A 21,985-nucleotide genomic window follows, 5' to 3' on the forward strand; every position below is an offset into this window, starting at 1 on the left:
TGGTGGCTGCAGTCCTAGATTTTGAGCTCCGGCGCACATTTCACACTGCTTCGACAGGCTCTTCACTATTCCCATATGGAGAGATGATCGGAGCAGTGTTGAAGTGTATCCTGGCCTCACGGGCAGCATAGAATGACATGGTGGGCCGAATTCTTGAGTTTGACACCCATGATCGACATGCATCTAGTGAGGCAAGAGAGGAGAGGATGGCGAGTAAAATATCTACCACTGCTTGAATAGAGATGCATGCTCACATTCCTCCAACACATCTCACCTATGTACATCGGTGGCAGAATATGCTGTGTTTACAATAGTGGTCTCTACAGTCATACGGTCGGTCTACCAATTAATTTTTAGATCTGAGGAATTTACACTATTTTCCCTTGGAATAAGAAGCTCCTCTGATCACTTCTGCTGACAAGTGCAACATCAATATACACAATGCAGGAAATAAAGACTAGTTTTAAATCAGAGCAAAGCAAATCTGGGTCATACTGTTCGACATTTTATTAGAGACCAAGATACATAGAGAGGAGAGTCTGTAAAATTAGGGTCTCAACTGAAAGAGGTTATCTTGTCGTTGGTAAATGGGCATACACACTTTGATCAAAATGTGGACCAAGTAACTCACGTTTTTTGCGTGTGTAGCAATAGTGGAGTTCATGCTTCTGATGTACAGTGTGTATTCGTGTATATTAATGAATATACAAACAAACACAATGAGAGAATGGTGCTGTTAACAGTAAAAGTTGTAGCACAATACAAAGCAATCCTGATACACTGTGCTCACCACTGTATGATAATATGCCTCTCGTAATACAATTTCTCCAAGCAATGCTTACCTCCTTCACTTTTCCAGAGTCAATCACAAACACAACATCATTTACTGTAATGCTGGTTTCCGCAATGTTGGTTGACAGTATCTACAAAACATACAAATAATGAAAGTTCCCACTACTGTAGGTTTCACACTTTCAAGCCATATGTTATATCCATGTAATCTTCAACGTACAATTTTACGAACACCAACTGGCGGGTTCTTCAAAACCTTCTTCTGGTCAGTAGTTTGCATGTTTGAGTGCAGCATGAATATTTGATACCTATAAAAAGCATAAAACCTGACCTGTAACCAGTCTGTAATATTTATCTCTCTTCACATGAGCTAGTAGAGAAGGTGCAAATCAATTTAATGGATCAAGTCCAGGGTCCACGTGAGTAACCTATGGCCGCCAGGCAGTAGCCCTCCTACCTGCAGCTCTTCTTTTGATTAGCCAGCCTGCCCCAACATCACAAATGCGTCATACTGCAACAATGACGTCTTGCCAGGCCAACTAATCAAAAGAAGATACAAGGATACTATCAGGTAAGATGCAGTTTGCAGGGCTCCCACCCAGGATCCACAGGTAATTGCTGTGGTTGCTGGACCAGGTCCTGCCAGTCAATTTGCACCATCTCTACTACATATCATTTATATATCAAGCTCAATAATAAAATGGTATCCACTAATATTCCATGATACAATTTAATGTCCTGGACAGCCTATTTAATCTGATAATGTTATCCCAGGAACATTTAAGGTTTTTGCATTATTACTGTTTATATTGCCTGACAATGTAAAATAGGAAACATCATTTACCTGTGAGAATTTTCAGAAAACCTCTTGTCATCGTACAAGATACGATCTCGTAGTCCTACTATTTCATCATACCCTGGGAGAAATATTAGTACAGCCCCTAAAAAACAGAAATTAGCTAATCAACCGATATTAAAATTAAGAAAAATGAAGCATTTTAATACAGAAGAATTCAAATACTATTGCCCCACAAGCCCTTAGATAGTTCAGGGATTACAAATTAGAACGGACTTTAGCTTAGATATGTCAAATTTCCAGAAAATCTCTGATCAATGGCAAAGGGGTATAATCTAAAGACCATCATTCCTGGAATTAGTTGTAGCCCAAGATCAAATAAATAATGTGAATCTATGACCCACAAGGAGCACCACTCCAGCGTTTTTTTTTTAAATTTTACCACTGGAGTGGTGATTCTAATCTAAGGCCCCTGCACAGCCTCATACTTACCTGCCGCCGTCTTCATCTTTTTTCACCGCGCTTCTGTCATTCTCCGGCAGTTTTGTGACCTCCAGTGTTTCATTGAGTGAGCTGGAGGTCACAACTCACTACAAGTCTACGATAGCTTTGTTCTGGCTCTCATAGACTTGCACTGAGAGCTTGTGACGTAACGTTTGACTTCTGGCCAGTCAGAACTTGCGGTCACAAGATGGCACCGTGGGATGGGAGCAGAGGAGAAAAAAGGTGAAGACGCTGGACAGTAAAGCCCCCGTCTCACATAGCAAGATCGCTAGCGAGATCGCTGCTGTGTCACGGTTTTGGTGATGCAATAGCGACCTCACCAGCGATGTCGCTATGTGTGACACTTTGCAGCGATCAGGACCCTGCTGTGAGGTCGCTGATCGCTGCAGAATGTCCTGGACCTTTTTTTGGTCGTTGCCCTCCCGCTGGTCCGCACACATCGCTGTGTGTGACCAGCGGGAGCAGCGATCAGGCTGGTAACCATGATAAACATTGGGTTACTAGGGGCACACGCGCACCTAGTAACCCGCTGTTTATCATGGTTACGAGCCTGCTAAAGTGAGCGGTAACCTCCCGCTCACCGTAGCAGGCTCGTAACCATGATAAACAGCGGGTTACTAGGTGCGCGTGTGCCCCTAGTAACCTGATGTTTACCATGGTTACCAGCCTGTTCCTGCTTCACCAGGCTGGTAACCAGGAGCAGGACATCGTGGAAAGATTCTTTCCACGATGTCGCAGCTCCCCTGATCGTTGGGTGAGCCTGCCTGTTTGACAGCTCACCAGCGACCACATAGCGACGCAGCAACGATCCCTGACAGGTCGTATCGTTGTCGGGATCGCTGCAGCGTCGCTAAGTGTGACGGGGCCTTTAGTATAAGAGTAGGGGTAGGGACCTTAGATTAGAAGTGGGGGGAAAAAAGGAGTGGAGTTTTAAATGGACTCTCTCTCCCATTTACACTCTTTCAATCTCTTCCATTGTTGTAAAATCATATATAGATTGTAAGCTTGCGAGCAGGGTCCTCACTCCTTCTGGTATCTGTTGATTTATGTGATTATTGTTATTCTGTAATGTCTTTTATTGTCTGTACAAGTCCCCTCTAAAATGTAAAGTGCTGCGGAATATGTTGGCGCTATAGAAATAAAAATTACTATTATTATTATATACAGTGGGGAAAATAAATATTTGATACACTGCCAAGTTTTCCCACCTACAAAGAATGGAGAGGTCTGTAATTTTTATCATAGGTTCACTTCAACTATGAGACAGAATGTAAAAATAAAAACCAGAAAATCACATTGCATGATTTTTAAATAATTAATTTGCAAGAATTCTGACTCTCACTGACCTGTTAGTTTTTCTTTAAGAAGCCCTCCTACTCTGCACTCATAACATGCATTAATCACACCTGTTTGAACTCGTTACCGGTAGAAAAAAGACACCTGTCCACACACTCAATCACACTCCAAGCTTTCCGCCATGGCCAAGACCAAAGAGCTGTCTAAGGACACCAGGAACAAAATTGTTTACCTGCACAAGGCTGAGATGGGCTACAAGACAATAGGCAGCAGCTTGGTGAGAAGGCAACAATTGTTGGCACAATTATTAGAAAATGGAAGAAACACAAGATGACTGTCAATCTTCCTCGGTCTGGGGCTCCATGTACGACCTCACCTCATGGGGTAAGGATGATCCTGAGAAAAGTCAGCAATCAGCCCAGAACTACATGGGAGGACCTCATCAATGACCTGAAGACAGCGGGAACCACAGTCTCAAACACTACCTATAGTAACACACTGCGCCGTCATGGATTAAAATCCTGCAGGGCATGCAAGGTACCCCCCTGCTCACGCCAGCATATGTCCAGGCCGGTTTGAAGTTCACCAATGAGCATCTGGATGATCCAGAGGAGGCATCGGAGAAGGTCATGTGCTCAGATGAGACCAAAATAGAACTTTTTGTATTAACTCCACTCCCCGAGTTTGGAGGAAGAAGAAGGAGGAGTACAACCCCAAGATTACCATCCCAACCGTGAAGCATAGTGTGGGAAACATCATATTTTGGGGGTGCTTTTCTGCCAAGGGGACAGCACGACTGCACCGTATTGAAGGGAGGATGGATGGGGTCATGTATCACAAGATTTTGGCCTCCTTCCCTCAGTAAGAGCATCAAAGATGGGTTGTGGCTGGGTCTTCCAGCATAACAATGACCCAAAATACGCAGCCAGTGCACCTAAGGAATGGTTCCATAAGAAGCATTTCAAGGTCCTGGAGTGGCCTAGCCAGACTCCAGACCTGAACCCAATAGAAGGGAGCTGAAACTCAAAGTTGCCCAGCGACAGCTCCGAATCTTGAAAGATCTATATGGAGGTGTGGGCCAAAATCCCTGCTGCAGTGTTTGCAAACTTGGTCAAGAACTACAGGAAACTTCTGACCTCTGTAATTGCAAACAAAGGTTTCTGTATCAAATATTAAAGGGAACCTGTCATGTATGTCCTAGCTACTATCTACACTGCCCCCATTGCTTTGTTAGTGATGCACGTGCGGGGAACAGAGGATTATAGCGCATGCGCAGTGAAGCTGGTAACCTCACTGCGCACGTGCGGACCAGTGGCCGGACATGTAGAAATGCGCATGCGCCACATTAATAGCGCTTGCCGGGAGCAATATTCAAATACATGGGCAGTGCCAGGAGTGACTGAATGCGGCGCTGCCCCTTACCGAATAGCAGAATCACACCCTTATGACTGAAAACGAGTAGGTAGGATCTAGTACATGAAAGGTTATAAAATTATTATAATACCACCAATTTAAATGAAAAAAGCTTGTTAGTGATGCACATTGCATCACTAACAAAGCAATGGGGGCAGTGTATATAGTAGATAGGACATGACAGGTTCCCTGTAAGCTCTGTTTTTCTATTATATCAAATCCTTAGTTCATGCAATAAAATGCTAATTAATTATGTAAAAATCATACAATGTGATTTTCTGGATTTTATTTTTAGATTCTGTCTCTCACAGTTGAAGTGTACCTATGATAAAAATTACAGACCTCTCCATTCTTTGTGGGAAAACTTGCAAAATCGGCAGTGTATCAAATACTTATTTTCCCCATTGTAGGTTTCCTGGATATGTCAAAAGAAAAAGCACTTTTTACTGCTTATACTGTTTGCAACAAAATTAAAAGCTTTGCAAAGTTTTGGAACCATTTTATTGTTAACATAAGTTAGTAAAAAATAATCTTTGCAATAAGGAACCCTAAACCTAGTTATTTGCCTACCACTCCCATCCAGACTGATGCAACTCTATGGTAACAGACTACAAACAAAAGCTTTGGAGTCTGATCCTGCTGTCATGCTCCCGTGCGTCTCTTCACTACTTCCCACTTCCTTACAATCGGTAAGAGAGCCAGAAATCGAGCACTATCATATCCTAAGATATGAGGAAAGATGCCAGATGTCAATAAAAGGCAAGAAGTGGATGTGCACTTCTTATCCATCATTAACTTACTAATATGAAGCCCAGATTCCTGAAATTCAGAGAATACTAATCCTGTGAAGACTATATACAAATGCAAGTCTCTATACAATACAGCTAAGATGGACCATCACTTTATTATGAGTCTCTGGGACTCTTAAAGATTTAGAGAACAATTGGAGTATATTTACATCTTCCCTTCCTCCCGAATATTTCCTCGCACCAGTATACTACTGGCCACTTTGCTGTGAGAGGTGCAGAATGACGTGACCCTATTAACTTGAATGGGGCATGGTGCAGTTACTTGTAGATCTGAATGGCAAGAACCAGCTGTGCAGGGAATGAATAGTACAGTCCCAAAGATCGGGAAAGGTCACTATCCTTACAATGCGCCATATCTCAATGAGATGGGAAAACCCTCAGACAACCCCTTCTCAATCCCTGTTTCCGGCTTGTAAAATAGTAACACATATTCTCAGCTACAGTGCCATTCCAGCTGTGTTAGCAGTGCAGTTATGTTACAAGATCCTTGCAGCCAATCAGTGCTGGCTTCCCTCTCCTCTCCTATAGATAAATCACATACATCCGGAGGAAGGGAGTGCAACATAATGTCTCACGATGCTGGGGAGAGACAATACCGACATCACTGGAACAGCACCGGCAAAGGAGGCGAGTATAGGTGTTATTATTTTACAAGGGAGGAACATAGCTATTGGGAAGGAGTTGTCTGAGTAGTGGACAACCCCTTTAATGCAAACTAATCGTTGCTAAATTTAATTCTATCCAATAAAATTGCTGTACCCGAGTCAGAATTTTGGCAGATATTATAAAGAATATGCATTATTAGGTCAAGGTCCACTTTTTCATCATCAAAACTGTAGTGGTAAGCTTTGAGAAGCTCTTGTTCCTCCGCAGTCAAGCTGCTGCTTTCCGTCTGCACCAGGGAACTCTCATCTAGACTGCCAGGCTCCAAGGGGGCGCTACACAAAGAGAAAAGGGACAGATTAACAATAATACAGAACAATGCACGTGGTGACATCCAGATCACTATCACCTACCAGGTTAAGATGCAATAAATCTGAGCACATATGCATGCTCACTATTATATTGCTATAGGTGGAAGAGATAACCGCTGTCAGAAACCTCCCAACTAGTTGGGACGACATAAGCTGGATCATCTTCTCACCTCAACATTCAGGCTTCCCCCATTATTATTATTATATCGCCATTTACGCCATGGTGCTTTACATGTGAAAAAGGGATATACATACAAAAATAATTACAATAATCTTGAACAAAACGTGACAGCGACTGGTACAGGAGAAGCGAGGACCCTGCCTGCGAGGGCTCACAATCTACACGGGATGGGGTACACATTATTGGTGGCATTTGATTACAAATTACTGAATCTGAATGGTCATCTTAACCCCTTTACCCCCGAGGGTGGTTTGCACGTTAATGACCAGGCCAATTTTTACAATTCTGACCACTGTCACTTTATGAGGTAATTACTCTGGAACGCTTCAACGGATCCCGCTGATTCTGAGAATTTTTTTCGTGACATATTGTACTTCATGATTGTGGTAAAATTTCTTCGATATCACTTGCGTTCATTTGTGAAAAAAACGGAAATTTGGCGAAAATTTTGCAATTTTCAAAATTTGAATTTTTATACCCTTAAATCAGAGAGATATATCACACAAAATAGTTAATAAATAACATTTTCCACATGTCTACTTTACATCAGCACAATTTTGGAACCAAATTTTTTTTTTTTTATTAGGGACCTATAAGGGTTAAAAGATGACCAGCGATTTATCATTTTTCCAACAAAATTTAAAAAAACATTTTTCTAGGGACCACATCACATTTGAAGTCACTTTGAGGGGTCTTTATGACAGAAAATACCCAAAAGTGACACCATTCTAAAAACTGCACCCCTCAAGGTGCTCAAAACCACATTCAAGAACTCTATTAACCCTTCAGGTGCTTCACAGGAATTTTTGGAATGTGGAAGAAAAAAATTAACATTTAACTTTTTTCACAAAAAGGTTACTTTAGGCCCAATTTTTTTAATTTTCGCAGGGGTAACAAGAAAAAATGGACCCCAAAAATTGTTGTGCAATTTCCCCTGAGCACGCAGATACCCCATACGTGGGGAAAAACCACTGTTTGGGCGCACGACAGGGTTCGGAAGGGAAGGAGCCCCATTTGACTTTTTGATTGTAAAATTCGCTTGAATAATTAGCGGACGCCATGTTGTGTTTGGAGAGCCCCTGATGTGCCTAAACAGTGGAAACCCCCCACAAGTGACACCATTTTGTAAACTAGACCCCTAAGGGTAACTTATCTAGATGTGTGGTGAGCACCTTGAACCCCCAGGTGCTTCACAGAAGTTTATAACATGGAACCGTGAAAATAAAAAAAATCAAACTTTTTCCACAAAAATGATGTTTTAGCCCCAATTTTTTTATTTTCACAAGCGTAAGAGGAGAAAATGGACCCCAATAACTGTTGTGCAATTTCTCATGAGTAGGCCAATACCCCATATGTGGGGAAAATACAGTGTTTGGGCGCACGGCAGAGTTCAGAAGGGAAGGAGCATTGTGTGACTTTTTGAACGCAAAATTGGCTTGAAGAAGGAGCGGATGCCATTTTGCGTTTGGAGAGCCCCTGATGTGCCTAAATAGTGGAAACCCCCCCACAAGTGACATTTTGGAAACTACACCCCTCAAGGATTTTATCAAGGGGTATAGTGAACATTTTGAACCCAGAGGTACGACACAGAATTTGATAACATTAGGTCATCATATTGAATAAGTTGTCATTAGTCTTGAGCGCAAGTGGTCGCTAATTGAGTCTGCATCGGGTACTCAGGTATGCACCATGTATCGCAGGTGCTTGAGTGACATGCTCGAGTCCCCGCTCGCATGTTTCATGGTTATTAGACACCCAAAAAAAACCATGCGGGGATAGCTCGTGCATGGCAGGCAATCCCCGCAAGGTTTTTTTGGCCACGAAGCATATGGGGCGGAGACTTGAGCACCAGCGATACTCCGTGCATACCCAAGCACCCGATGCAAACTCAAGTAGTGAGCACTTGCGCTCAACACTAGTCGCCATATCGTCGTCTTTATTTTTTTTTTACTTTTGAAAAAAATCCCTAGCCCAACCCTAACCCTAGAGTTTATTTTTTACACCGTTCCTTGTGCGGTATAAGTGATTAGCCGACTTTATTCTTTGGGTCGGTGCGATTACAGTGATACCAGAATCATATCGGGTTTTTATGATTGACATCTGTCCCACACTAAAAGACGCATTTTTTTGCAAAATCTAGTTTTTGCATCGCCATATTTTGAGAGCTATAATTTTTCCATATTTTGTCCGACAGAGTCATGTGATGGCTTGTTTTTTGCGGGATGACTTGACGTTTTTGTTGGTGCCATTTTCAGGCACTTGACATTTTTCGATCGCTTTCTATTCCGATTTTTGGGAGGCAGAATAAACAAAAACCAGCAATTTCAGAATTGTTTTTATGGGATTTTTTTTATGCTGTTCCGCGTGTGGTAAAATTGATAAGGCAGCGTTATTCTTCGGGTCAGTATGTTTACAGCGGTACCACATTTATATCGTTTTTTTATTTTCTATGTTTTGGCGCTTTTACACAATAAAAGCTATTTTATAGAAAAAAATATTTTTTTGCATCGCCTTATTCTGAGAGCTATAACTTTTTTATTTTTCGGCTGATGGAGCTGTATGGCGGCTTGTTTTTTGCGGGACAATATGACGTTTTCAGCAGTACCATTTTTATTTATATTTGTCTTTTTGATCGCGTGTTATTTCATTTTTTGTTTGGCGGTATGATGATAAAGCATTGTTTTTTGCTTTGTTTTTTATTTATTTTTTTACCGTGTTCACTAAAGGGGTTAACTAGTGGGACAGTTTTATAGGTCAGGTCGTTCCGGACGCGGCGATACCAAATATGTGTACTTTTATTGTTTTGTTTTTTTCATAATAATATTTATTGATGGGTATTATTTTTATTTTTGGTGGATTATTTTTTTTTTATATTTTTACAATTTTTTTTTTTTTTTTTTGTTAACACTTTTTTGACTTTTATTCTGTGTCCCACTCTGAGACTTTCACTTTTTTTATTCTGATCGCCTGTATAGCACAGGAATGCAGCACCATCCCTGTGCTATACAGGATGTCAGTGCTGCAGATGCAGAAGATATTTTAGTCATGTACTGCGCATGACCAAAATATCTTCCTCCTGTCTGGTGACCCGGATGTTGTCATGGCGACATTGGGTCGTCATGGCAACATCCGGGAAGCCGTGCCAGACAGCGCTGGAGGCCGGGAGAGGAGGTGAGTATTGCGATCACCTCCCCTTGCCCCCGCAATGCTGCAATTGACTTGGATCGCAGCATTGATGGGGTTAATGTGCCGGGAGCGGTGCGGGACCGCTCCCTGCACATAGCACCGGGTGTCAGCTGTGACTATCAGCTGACACCCGGCGGCGATCACCCCGCACCGCTTGTGTGCGGTGGCGATCGCCATATGATCTAATAATACGTCATTGGTCCAATAGGCCCAGGTCACCATGACGTACTATTAGGTCATACGTCAGAAAGGGGTTGTCCTTTTTAACATTTTATTGTACCTTAGGATTTTAGAGGTCTAAAACAGGATTTTTGGTTACTCCCAGTAAAACCTGTTTGTCAGAGCCTTCATTGGGAGACACAGGAAACAGGTGTATGTTGTTGCCACTAAGAGGCTGACACTATGCACAAAAAAAGTTAGCTCCTCCCCAGCAGTGTACACCCCACCGACTTGCATTAAGTTAGTGTACAAGCAGTAAACGCAACATTTAAAAGAGAAATACACAAATGCGAACTGTAACCTTAAAAACAGTTAGTAAAGCTGTCAAACATTGGAGAGTGCTGTGTCCCCCAATGAAGGCTCCGAGAAACAGATTTTATGTGAGTAACCAAAAATCCTGTTTTCTCTATCACTTCATTGAGGGACATAGGAAACCATGGGAGGTCCCAAAGCAGTCACTGGGGAGGGAAACAGCAGAAAACTCCATTCAGGTCGGAGAACGAACCACTACCGCCTGCAGGATTCTCCTACCTAGGCTGGCATCTGCCAAAGCATAGGTATGGACCCTGTAAAACTTGGCAAACGTGTGAACGGAAGATCAGGTGGCCGCTTTGTAGAGTTGTAGGGCGGACGTCCTATGACGAACACTGGTAGAGTGGGCCTTAATCCTAGATAAAGGCGTTCTGTTCTTAGTCCGGTACGCCACTAAGATTGCCGTCCGGATCTAGCGAGCAATCATAGCCTTGGAAGCCGGAAGGCCTCTCCACACCCCTCAGAGATAACAAAGAGAGAGTCCGTTCTCCGGAAGGGGGCGGTCCTAGCAAGGTAAACGCGAACTGGCCTGACCAGGTCCAATCTATTCAGGGAGTGTTTCAGGGGGAGAATCGGAGTTGGACAAAGGGAAGGGAGGACAATGTACTCATTGAGATGAAAGGTGGAAACCACCTTTGGAAGAAAAGAAGGCACCGGTCCCAAAACTACCTTGTCCTGATGGAGAACAAGGAAAGGAGAGAGACAATATAGAACCGCCAGCTCTGAAACGCACCTTATGGAAGTGAAGGCCACAAGGAAAACCACCTTCCAAGTAAAAAAAGACAGATACTTCACGTAGTGGTTCAAAGGGAGAACCTCTAATGGCCTCCAAAATTAGGTTCAGGTCCCAGGGATCGACTGCAGTTCAGTACGCGGGCCACTCCCTGGAGCAAAGTTCTGACCTGAGGGCGAGAAGCCAAATTCTTCTGGAAGAGAATAGATAGCGCAGAGACCTGGGCCCTTCAGAGAGCTGAGAGCAAGGCCTGCGTCAAGTCCTGTCTGAAGAAAAGCCAGAATCGAAGAAAGGGAGAAAGTCATAGGCACGGTGTGATTAGTCTAACACCAACGGAAAAAAGCTCACCAAGTCCGGTAGTAGACTCGAGATGATGACTGCTTCCGAGCCCGGATTCTCATCTGAATCACTCGTCCCGAAAACCCAAAAGCTCTTAGAACCACGGTTTCAACAGCAAAACCGTCAAATCGAGCGAGCGAGAATTCCGGTGGAAGATGGGGCCCTGGGAAACCAGATCTGGTCTGTCTGGAAGCTTCCAAGGAGAGTCTGCAAGAAGGCTGACGACCTCTGCATACCAGGACCTCCTGGGCCAATCCGGTGCTATCAGAAAGACAGGCACCCTTTCTGCTTTGATCTTCTTTAGCAGCGTGGGAAGAATGTGAAGAGGTGGGAGCAAGTAGGAGACAGTGAATTGCGACCAGGGAATCGCCAGTGTGCCAAGTCCCACCACAAGAGGGTTGCAGGACCTGAAGACGAACTGCGGAACCTTTCTGTTCAACCGACACGCCATGAGATCTACATCTAGAGTGCCCCACCTCAGACACATCTGAAGAAAGACATCCTGATGTAGGGACCATTCTCCCGCCGCAAGACCCTCGCGACTGAGAAAGTCGGCGGCCCAAATCTCTATGTTCTGGATGTGTACTGCAGATATTGCCAGAACCTTGTTCTCTGCCCAGAGAGGAATCTTGGAGACTCCGGGTCCCTCCTTAGTGGTTGACATATGCCACCGCTGTGCTATTGTCTGTCTGAACTCGGACCAGGAGGCACCTGAGAAGATTCCGCCAGTGAAGAAGGGACAGAAGAATGGCCCTGATCTCTAAGATGTTGATTGGTAAGGAGGACGCATCCGGCGACCAACGTACCTGGACCGTCAGGTTGTGGAAAACCACTCCCCAACCGAGGAGACTGGCATGCGTTGTCATCACTTGCAAGTGAAAGGGAAGAAAGGATCAAACCTGAAGAATGAGCGGGGATGACAGCCACAAATTTAGGAATGCCCTGACCCAAGACAAGATCCGAACTGGAAGGTCCAGAGAGAGAACAGATCTGTTCCACTGGGATAGGATGGCTTGCTGAAGCGGTCTGGTGCAGAATTGTGAGATTGGAATGGCCTCTGCCGCCGCCACCATCCTTCCCAGGACCTCCATGGCAGAACAGAGAGATGGAGGCCAAGCGGCCTGAAGACAGTAAAACCCCCACCCCGTTGGGAGGGCAGCTCTCTTCTCCTTAGGGAGGAAGAACCTTGCCTGAAGAGGGTTGAACAGCATGCCTAGGAATATAAATCGCTGAGTGGGGACAAGACAGGATTTTTCCCTGTTGACTATCCAACCGAGCCAAGATAGGGTATTGAGAGTGATGGACACTTTCCTGGGAAGGGAAAAATTAGGAGCCTTGAAGAGGAGATCGTCAAGGCAAGGGATGACCACAAGGCCCCTGATCCATAGGAGGGCCATCACCGCTGCCATTATCTTTGTGAAGTCTCTTGGAGCGGTTGAGAGACTGAATGGCAGGGCAACGAGCTGAAAGGGGTCCTGTCGCACCGCAAAGCACAGGAACTTCTTATGCCCTGGAAAGATAGGGACGTGGAGATAGGCGTCTTGGATGTCTCCCGAGCACAGGAACGCTCGTGACTCCATGGAAGCTCTTACTGAAAGAAGGGATTCCATTCTGAAATGGAGAAGACTAACCCTTCTGTCAGTAATTTTAGATACAAGATGGCTCCAACCGACCCGTCCTTCTTTGGAACAACAAAGAGGTTCGACTAAAAGCCTGTGAAACATTCCTGGGATGGAACAGGAACAATGATGCCTGATCTGAGGAGAGAGGCAATATCTGCAAAAAACCCGGAACCAGAGAGGGATCCATTCCATTGGGGGATGGGATTTGAAGGAACGATCTCAGGGCCACGAAAATGATTCTATTTTGTATCCTGAAGATACAACCTCTCTGACCCAGGGGTCCTCGACGGAGACGAGCCAAACATCCCTGACAAACAGGAGACAGCTGCCCAGCCTGGGAGAATCCCTGAGCGTCATGTGAAGGAGAACCTGACAGGTCGATTCCTGGAGGATCTGCTCTGCGCATTGCGGGGACGCCAGGAAGGAGACACTTTGAAGGAAACCCTTTTTCTTTCCTGAGGTGCCTGATGCCTTCCCTGAAGGGAGGAATCTTCCGTAGCCGAGAAGCGCCAAAAGGGTCGAAACTTGCGCTACAGGGGCGGGCGCCGAGATTTTTGCCTGAGAAAGCAGAGCGCTCGTAGCTCCAGTGGCCTCCTTTATAATCTGGTCCAGCCTGGTTCCAAATAGTCGAGATCCCTAAAAAGGCAAGTTGGTGAGGGACTTCTTGGAGAACAAGCCCGCCTGCCATGCCTTTAGCAAGATGGTTCTGCGTATGGCCACTATATTACTGGCCGCATGACCAGAGCAAGAGGCGGCGTCCAGGGAGCCAGAGACCAGATACTTTCCCGCATGAGAGATCTGGTTCACGAAATCAGCTATCTCATCAAGTTGTGTTCCAGCGAGGATGTCTTGACGGAGTTGCTTAGCCCATGCAGAAATGGACTGACACCCATGTGGTGGCAAAGGCAGGATATAATGTGTAGTCAGCTGCTTTAAAGGCAGATTTGGCGAACGACTCTATGAGTCTGTCATTGGAGTCCCTGAGGGATTCTCCATCCATAAAGGGGCAGGACAGTGTTCGTGGACAACCTGGAAGAACCACCGTTGGGGAACTGGTTCAGTTTTCCATAAGGTCAGAGGCGAAGGGATACAGGATACAGCTTACCTCTCTGGAAGTATCGTGTCGGATGTTCCCTTTTTCTGGAAAGAACCTCCTGAAATTCCTTATGTGGGGCAAAAACCCGATGGCTGGTTTAGAGTATCTGAAGGATGCTGCCTGTTCTGCGGGTTCCGTAGAAGAATCCTTGATGTGAAAAGTCTGATTCACCGCCACAATGAGGCCCTGAAACATGTCTCTCATATTAAAATCAAGGTCAGAGTCCGGATATGAGTCGGCATCGGAGACTATGTCCGAGTCCAGTTCAGCAGGTGAATCAGGGGAGGACGATGGGGGGAAGCTATCCACCGAGACGTGCCATGGGAAAACAGGGAGCAGGAGGAGGACCTGGATTGACTCTCCAGCTGACGGGTCCCGAGATCCGCTAGCAGATTTAGTGGGGGGGGAATAGGCAGCCGGTCTAGCACGGATACAAGGGACTGGGATACCTTAGCGAGATCCGCAATGTTCCTGTGCTGAGATAATCCTATAAATGTGCCCCTGCTGTGTACTGTGTAATGGCTGTGTCTCACCGTGCAGGAACATGGTCTGATGATACCACAGCTACTGTGCGGGGGGGAAGCAAAAAAGAGGATAAAGACAGGACAGCAGGGGATCGCAAATGATTCTTTTTGTGAGGTAAAACATTTCCCTTCCTGTTTTTAAACAATGTTATCATTCAAAGGAAGAAACAGCTGTGATCCTGTGCTGTAATGTCTGTATACTGTTTTGCTTCCTCCCCTGCCCAGGAGATGTGGTATGATCAGACCATGTTCCGTGCATGGTAAAACACAGACATTACACAGTACATAGCAGGGGCACATTTACAGTGGTGGCCAAAAGTATTGGCACCCCTGCAATTCTGTCAGATTTTCTTCCTGAAAATGATTGCAATCACAAATTCTTTGGTATTATTATCTTCATTTAATTTGCCTTCAATGAAAAACACAAAAAGAATTGTCCTAAAGCCAAATTGGATATAATTTAATTCCAAACCTAAAAAAGGGGGTGGACAAAAGTATTGGTACCGTTTGAAAAATCATGTGATGCTTCTCTAATTCGTGTAATTAACAGCACCTGTAACTTACCTGTGGCACCTAACAGGTGTTGGCAATAACTAAATCACACTTGCAGCCAGTTAACATGGATTAAAGTTGACTCAACCTCTGTCCTGTGTCCTTGTGTGTACCACATTGAGCATGGAGAAAAGAAAGAAGACCAAACAACTGTCTGAGGACTTGAGAAACCAAATTATGAGGAAGCATGAGCAATCTCAAGGCTACAAGTCCATCTCCAAAGACCTGAATGTTCCTGTGTCTTCCGTGAGCAGTGTCATCAAGAAGTTTAAAGCCCATGGCACTGTGGCTAACCTCCCTAGATGTGGACGGAAAAGAAAAATTGACGAGAGATTTCAACGCAAGATTGTGCGGATGGTGGATAAAGAACCTCGACTAACATCCAAACAAGTTCAAGCTGCCCTGCAGTCCGAGGGTACAACAGTGTCAACCCGTACTATCCGTCGGCGTCTGAATGAAAAGGGACTGTATGGTAGGATACCCAGGAAGACCCCACTTCTTACCCCGAGACATAAAAAAGCCACGCTTGAGTTTGCCAAAACTTACCTGAGAAAGCCAAAAACGTTTTGGAAGAATGTTCTCTGGTCAGATGAGACAAAAGTAGAGCTTTTTGGGAAAAAGCATCAACATAGAGTGTACAGGGAAAAAAAAGAGGCATTCAAAGAAAAGAACACGGTCCCTACAGTCAAACATGGCGGAGGTTCCCTGATGTTTTGGGGTTGCTTTGCTGCCTCTGGCACTGGACAGCTTGACCGTGTGCATGGCATTATGAAGTCTGAAGACTACCAACAAATTTTGCAGCATAATGTAGGGCCCAGTGTGAGAAAGCTGGGTCTCCCTCAGAGGTCATGGGTCTTACAGCAGGACAATGACCGAAAACACACTTCCAAAAGCACTATAAAATGGTTTGAGAGAAAGCACTGGAGACTTCTAAGGTGGCCAGCTAGGAGTCCAGACCTGAATCCCATAGAACACCTGTGGAGAGATCTCAAAATGACAGTTTGGAGAAGGCACCCTTCAAATATCAGGGACCTGGAGCAGTTTGCCAAAGAAGAATGGTCTACAATTCCAGCAGAGCATTGTAAGAAACTCATTGATGGTTACCGGAAGCGGTTGTTCGCAGTTATTTTGGCTAAAGGTTGTGCAACCAAGTATTAGGCTGAGGGTGCCAATACTTTTGTCTGGCCCTTTTTTGGAGTTTTGTGTGAAATGATCAATGATTTGATTTTTGCTTCATTCTCTTTTGTGTTTTTTCCTTGCAAGCAAATTAAATGAAGATAATAATACCAAAGAATTTGTGATTGCAATCATTTTCAGGAAGAAACTGAGTATTATCTGACAGAATTGCAGGGGTGCCAATACTTTTGGCCACCACTGTATAAGATTATCTCAGCACAGGAACATTTTATTTAATAACATCGAATTGTGGAAGTTATTATTATTCCAGGATCTATCGATTAAAATTAACTTTTGTTCGTGGGAAAACCCCTTTAAGTGCTTCTTCTCCATCGCAGCTCCAGACTTTATTGACTGGCTGCAGTGGTGATATAATGCCCCCAACCCTTGTAACCACTGTAACCAATCACCGAGCTCAGTGTCTTGTTCTTGCTAGGGGATTGGCTGCAGCACTGCAGACGTGGCTTCACTACTGCAACGTTCAACAAAGACTGGAGCAGCAATAGAGAGGCAGCGCTGCACCAGGATAAGCGAGTAGCAGATACTTTTGATATTTTAGACCACAGCAAACCTATGGTACAATACAATTTTAAAAGGTATAACCCCTTTAAAGCTCTGTAATCATTATGCCCTTCAAGGGCATGTCAATAGATTTTGTCTGTTACTAAGGCTCCAAACAACGTTCATTGCAATTTGCTAGAAAATTCAGTCTTTTCCTATGGAAAGGAAAGTTGCTAGGAAATTGGAGCATAAGAGATATTTGGCAATTTTCACACACTAACTTATTTCCATAGTGAAACATTAGAGTCATTTGAAGTAATGCTGACAGTGGGACCCAGGCCTAAAGCAGGCCTACCCGGCATACAATTAACACAAGGAAAATTTAGCATTTTATTCAGTCCAATATAAATTACTTGAGGAAAAAAATTAGAACTATTAAATCAGGTTTACATGTATGATTCCAAGAGGTCAACGACTTCTGTCTGTCCAAAATGTCTCGCCCAGTCCAGAGCCGTCCTATTGGAAACAAATTTGGAAATATTTTTGTTTAAAATGTAGACGGATAATCTCATACAAGTGACCACCCTGAACTCGGTGCCTACATGTGACGACACTGAGGTCATGTGTAGCTTTTACATCTTCTCAGTGCACTGCTGCTAATCGCAGGATGGAAAACTTTTATTTTACTATTCTTAACTGAAATCAACAAAATATGCATCTAATGAATATGGCCACCGTAAAGAGGTTTTCCAAGAATACATGTTATAAGTGATTAGGCCTGCAAAGGTTTAACATAAGCTATATAGTTTACTCGCCCACAGCTACTCCAGTGCTGCCTCCTAGTTGACAGGCTGCAGCATTGATGCCACAACTGCAGAACACGTGACACCTGCAGCCAATCACTGGGCTGAGCGGTGATGCAGAAGAAGTGGGTACACAACTGGTGAGTACAATGAATAGCTGCAGGGGGTCAAATGTGCTATATTTGTGATGTCATTGTTGCAGCCTGTCAACAAAAAACGGGAGGAGTGGTGAAGAGACAATTCTGGAGCAGCGATGGGGCAGTAAAACTTAGCTTGAGGTTTTTAACCTTTACAAACCTTATATAAAAACCCCTTTTATCAGACTACCATTCATAAACCTATTAGAGCCTAATATGAAAGAAAAATAACCCTGTAAACAACAATCCACAATTTCAGTAAATTAAGGTTACTAATGCAGGATATAATGGTCTCTTAAAGAGAAAATGATGCATCAGTTAGGATAGACAGTTTATGCCATGTGTCCTACAACCACAATCAGTGAGGATAGATGGCTTATGTCACGTGTCCTACAACCACAATCAGTGAGGATAGACAGTTTATGCCATGTGTCCTAAAACCACAATCAGTGAGGATAGATGGCTTATGTCACATGTCCTACAACCACAATCAGTGAGGATAGACGGCTTATGTCACATGTCCTACAGCCACAATCAGTGAGGATAGATGGCTTATGTCACGTGTCCTACAACCACAATCAGTGAGGATAGACGGCCTATGTCACGTGTCCTACAACCACAATCAGTGAGGATAGATGGCCTATGTCACGTGTCCTACAACCACAATCAGTGAGGATAGACGGCCTATGTCACGTGTCCTACCACCACAATCAGTGAGGATAGATGGCTTATGTCACGTGTCCTACAACCACAATCAGTGAGGATAGATGGCTTATGTCACGTGTCCTACAGCCACAATCAGTGAGGATAGATGGCTTATGTCACGTGTCCTACAACCACAATCAGTGAGGATAGATGGCTTATGTCACGTGTCCTACAACCACAATCAGTGAGGATAGATGGCTTATGTCACGTGTCCTACAACCACAATCAGTGAGGATAGATGGCTTATGTCACATGTCCTACAGCCACAATCAGTGAGGATAGACAGTTTATGCCATGTGTCCTACAACCGCAAACAGTGAGGATAGACGGCTTATGTCACGTGTCCTACAACCACAATCAGTGAGGATAGATGGCTTATGTCACATGTCCTACATCCACAATCAGTGAGGATAGACGGCTTATGTCACGTGTCCTACAGCCACAATCACTGAGGATAGACGGCTTATGTCACGTGTCCTACAACCACAATCAGTGAGGATAGATGGCTTATGTCACGTGTCCTACAACCACAATCAGTGAGGATAGATGGCTTATGTCACGTGTCCTACAACCACAATCAGTGAGGATAGATGGCTTATGTCACGTGTCCTACAACCACAATCAGTGAGGATAGCTGGCTTATTTCACGTATCCTACAGCCACAATCAGTGAGGATAGGCAGCTTATGTCACGTGTCCTACAGCCACAATCAGTGAGGATAGACGGCTTATGTCACGTGTCCTACAACCACAATCAGTGAGGATAGACTGCTTATGTCACGTGTCCTACAACCACAATCAGTGAGGACAGATGGCTTATGTCACATGTCCTACAACCGCAATCAGTGAGGATAGACAGTTTATGTCATGTGTCCTACAACCACAATCAGTGAGGATAGATGGCTTATGTCACGTGTCCTACAGCCACAATCAGTGAGGATAGATGGCTTATGTCACGTGTCCTACAGCCACAATCAGTGAGGATAGATGGCTTATGTCACGTGCCCTACAGCCACAATCAAGTGAGGATAGATGGCTTATGTCACGTGTCCTACAGCCACAATCAGTGAGGATAGATGGCTTATGTCACATGTCCTACAACCGCAATCAGTGAGGATAGATGGCTTATGTCACGTGTCCTACAACCACAATCAGTGAGGATAGATGGCTTATGTCACGTGTCCTACTACCACAATCAGTGAGGATAGATGGCTTATGTCACGTGTCCTACAACCACAATCAGTGAGGATAGACGGCTTATGTCACATGTCCTACAACCACAATCAGTGATAGATGGCTTATGTCACGTGTCCTACAACCACAATCAGTGAGGATAGATGGCTTATGTCACGTATCCTACAGCCACAATCAGTGAGGATAGACGGCTTATGTCACGTGTCCTACAACCACAAGCAATGAGGATAGACTGCTTATGTCACATGTCCTACAGCCACAATCAGTGAGGATAGACGGCTTATGTCACGTGTCCTACAACCACAATCAGTGAGGATAGACAGTTTATGCCATGTGTCCTACAACCACAATCAGTGAGGATAGACGGCTTATGTCACGTGTCCTACAACCACAATCAGTGAGGATAGATGGCTTATGTCACATGTCCTACAGCCACAATCAGTGAGGATAGACGGCTTATGTCACATGTCCTACAACCACAAGCAATGAGGATAGATGGCTTATGTCACATGTCCTACAGCCACAATCAGTGAGGATAGACGGCTTATGTCACGTGTCCTACAACCACAAGCAATGAGGATAGATGACTTATGTCACGTGTCCTACAACCACAATCAGTGAGGATAGATGGCTTATGTCACATGTCCTACAGCCACAATCAGTGAGGATAGACTGCTTATGTCACATGTCCTACAACCACAATCAGTGAGGATAGATGGCTTATGTCACGTATCCTACAGCCACAATCAGTGAGGATAGACGGCTTATATCACGTGTCCTATAGCCACAATCAGTGAGGATAGGCAGCTTATGTCACGTGTCCTACAGCCACAATCAGTGAGGATAGACGGCTTATGTCACGTATCCTACAGCCACAATCAGTGAGGATAGATGGCTTATGTCACGTGTCCTACAACCACAAACTGCTCAAAAGGTAAAGTGGGATGAACACTATCTATACTATCTAGTACTCAAAATAAAATTAATAGAGGAATGGGTAATTACCATCCATTGGAAGCTTTGCTGTGGACATTGGCTCCCATGCCAATAAGTTGCTCTACCTGGCACAAAAAGCCTCGACCAGCAGCCACCATTAATGGTGAAGCGCTTGATTCACTGTGTCTGTAGTCGACTAGTAAATAAGAAAAAACAGTCTGATGCTTAATATATAAATATATATGATGCAAACAAATTAATATTGAGTCAAAAAAAAAAATGTTTTCAGCAGAATCTTATAACATCGTATAATAGGCACAAATTAATGCAAATTATGAATAGCGGGGCCTAGAAGCCAGTGACCTTTCCCTAGGTTAAGCCAAACTGTAGAGAGAGTACAGCTTTATGCCAAAGTTTATATAATGTTTATGGTCAAACTTGTGGGAAAGGGAACAGTAGGGAGCTTAGAAAACAAAATCCATTCCCATTCTCATGTAAGAAGTCACAAATGTCCACAATGGAGGATGCTCAACAGGCAAAAGAAAAAAATGCATTAGATCGACCGAGAAATATTACTACTAGTAAAGAAGATATGAACTTACCACTGACATTTTCTGTCAATATTAATTGGAACAGTTGTGCAAAGGCATCTAGGTCTCTATGGAGCCAAATATCAGAGAGACACAAGTCCATTTCCTTTATCAGCCACGGCTCTAAACAATTCACATCCTTCTCAGTCTTAATGGAAAGCGATAGAGAGCAGAAGTCAAAGTTACCAAGCTGCTACAGGGACTGTAAGTCTTCGGTCATATATTTTATTGTCAAGCATATTTTATTATACATCAGAATCAAAGCAGACTATTCTGCTTTATGTATAGGCAGCAGATTAGAGTCAGGATCACTCTATTAGCCAAAACTGCACAGAAATGTTATTTGGTTAATAGGAGCATTCAAAGAATACAAAGGGGAGTTGATGAGTCTGGTGCTGGTGTAGTCATGACCAGAGCACCCCCATGCTTTACTCAGTGTCTGATGGGCTGTCATATATGCAGATCCATAGCTGATGACCATCAATAACAGGTGAGATATACAGGGAGGAGTTCTTCTCATGAATACACCAGACTTATTCATTATATTCCCAGTGTATGCCTTTAGCACTCTTAGTTATCAACCATAACGGTCCCCA

The 21,985-nt window shown here is 44.1% G+C and overlaps 1 protein-coding gene across 1 annotated transcript in view; it reads right to left on the reverse strand.

Annotated features, from left to right (window-relative positions):
- The window catches only part of LOC141261614 (3'-5' RNA helicase YTHDC2-like), a 121,138-nt gene that overhangs the window by 73,597 nt on the left and 25,556 nt on the right, over positions 1 to 21,985 (reverse strand). Inside the window, exons 9-15 of the mRNA XM_073676228.1 lie at positions 21,402 to 21,537; positions 20,869 to 20,995; positions 17,476 to 17,541; positions 6,370 to 6,548; positions 1,637 to 1,733; positions 1,013 to 1,100; positions 843 to 923 (exon numbers count right to left, since the gene is read on the reverse strand). Of these exons, the coding sequence (XP_073532329.1) occupies positions 843 to 923; positions 1,013 to 1,100; positions 1,637 to 1,733; positions 6,370 to 6,548; positions 17,476 to 17,541; positions 20,869 to 20,995; positions 21,402 to 21,537 (774 nt within the window). The remainder of the gene's footprint in view (positions 1 to 842; positions 924 to 1,012; positions 1,101 to 1,636; positions 1,734 to 6,369; positions 6,549 to 17,475; positions 17,542 to 20,868; positions 20,996 to 21,401; positions 21,538 to 21,985) is intronic.

Source organism: Phyllobates terribilis, unplaced genomic scaffold (assembly GCF_046119375.1).
Source record: "Phyllobates terribilis strain yellow unplaced genomic scaffold, ASM4611937v1 Scaffold_1__5_contigs__length_1240528914, whole genome shotgun sequence".
Classification (NCBI taxonomy): domain Eukaryota; kingdom Metazoa; phylum Chordata; class Amphibia; order Anura; family Dendrobatidae; genus Phyllobates; species Phyllobates terribilis.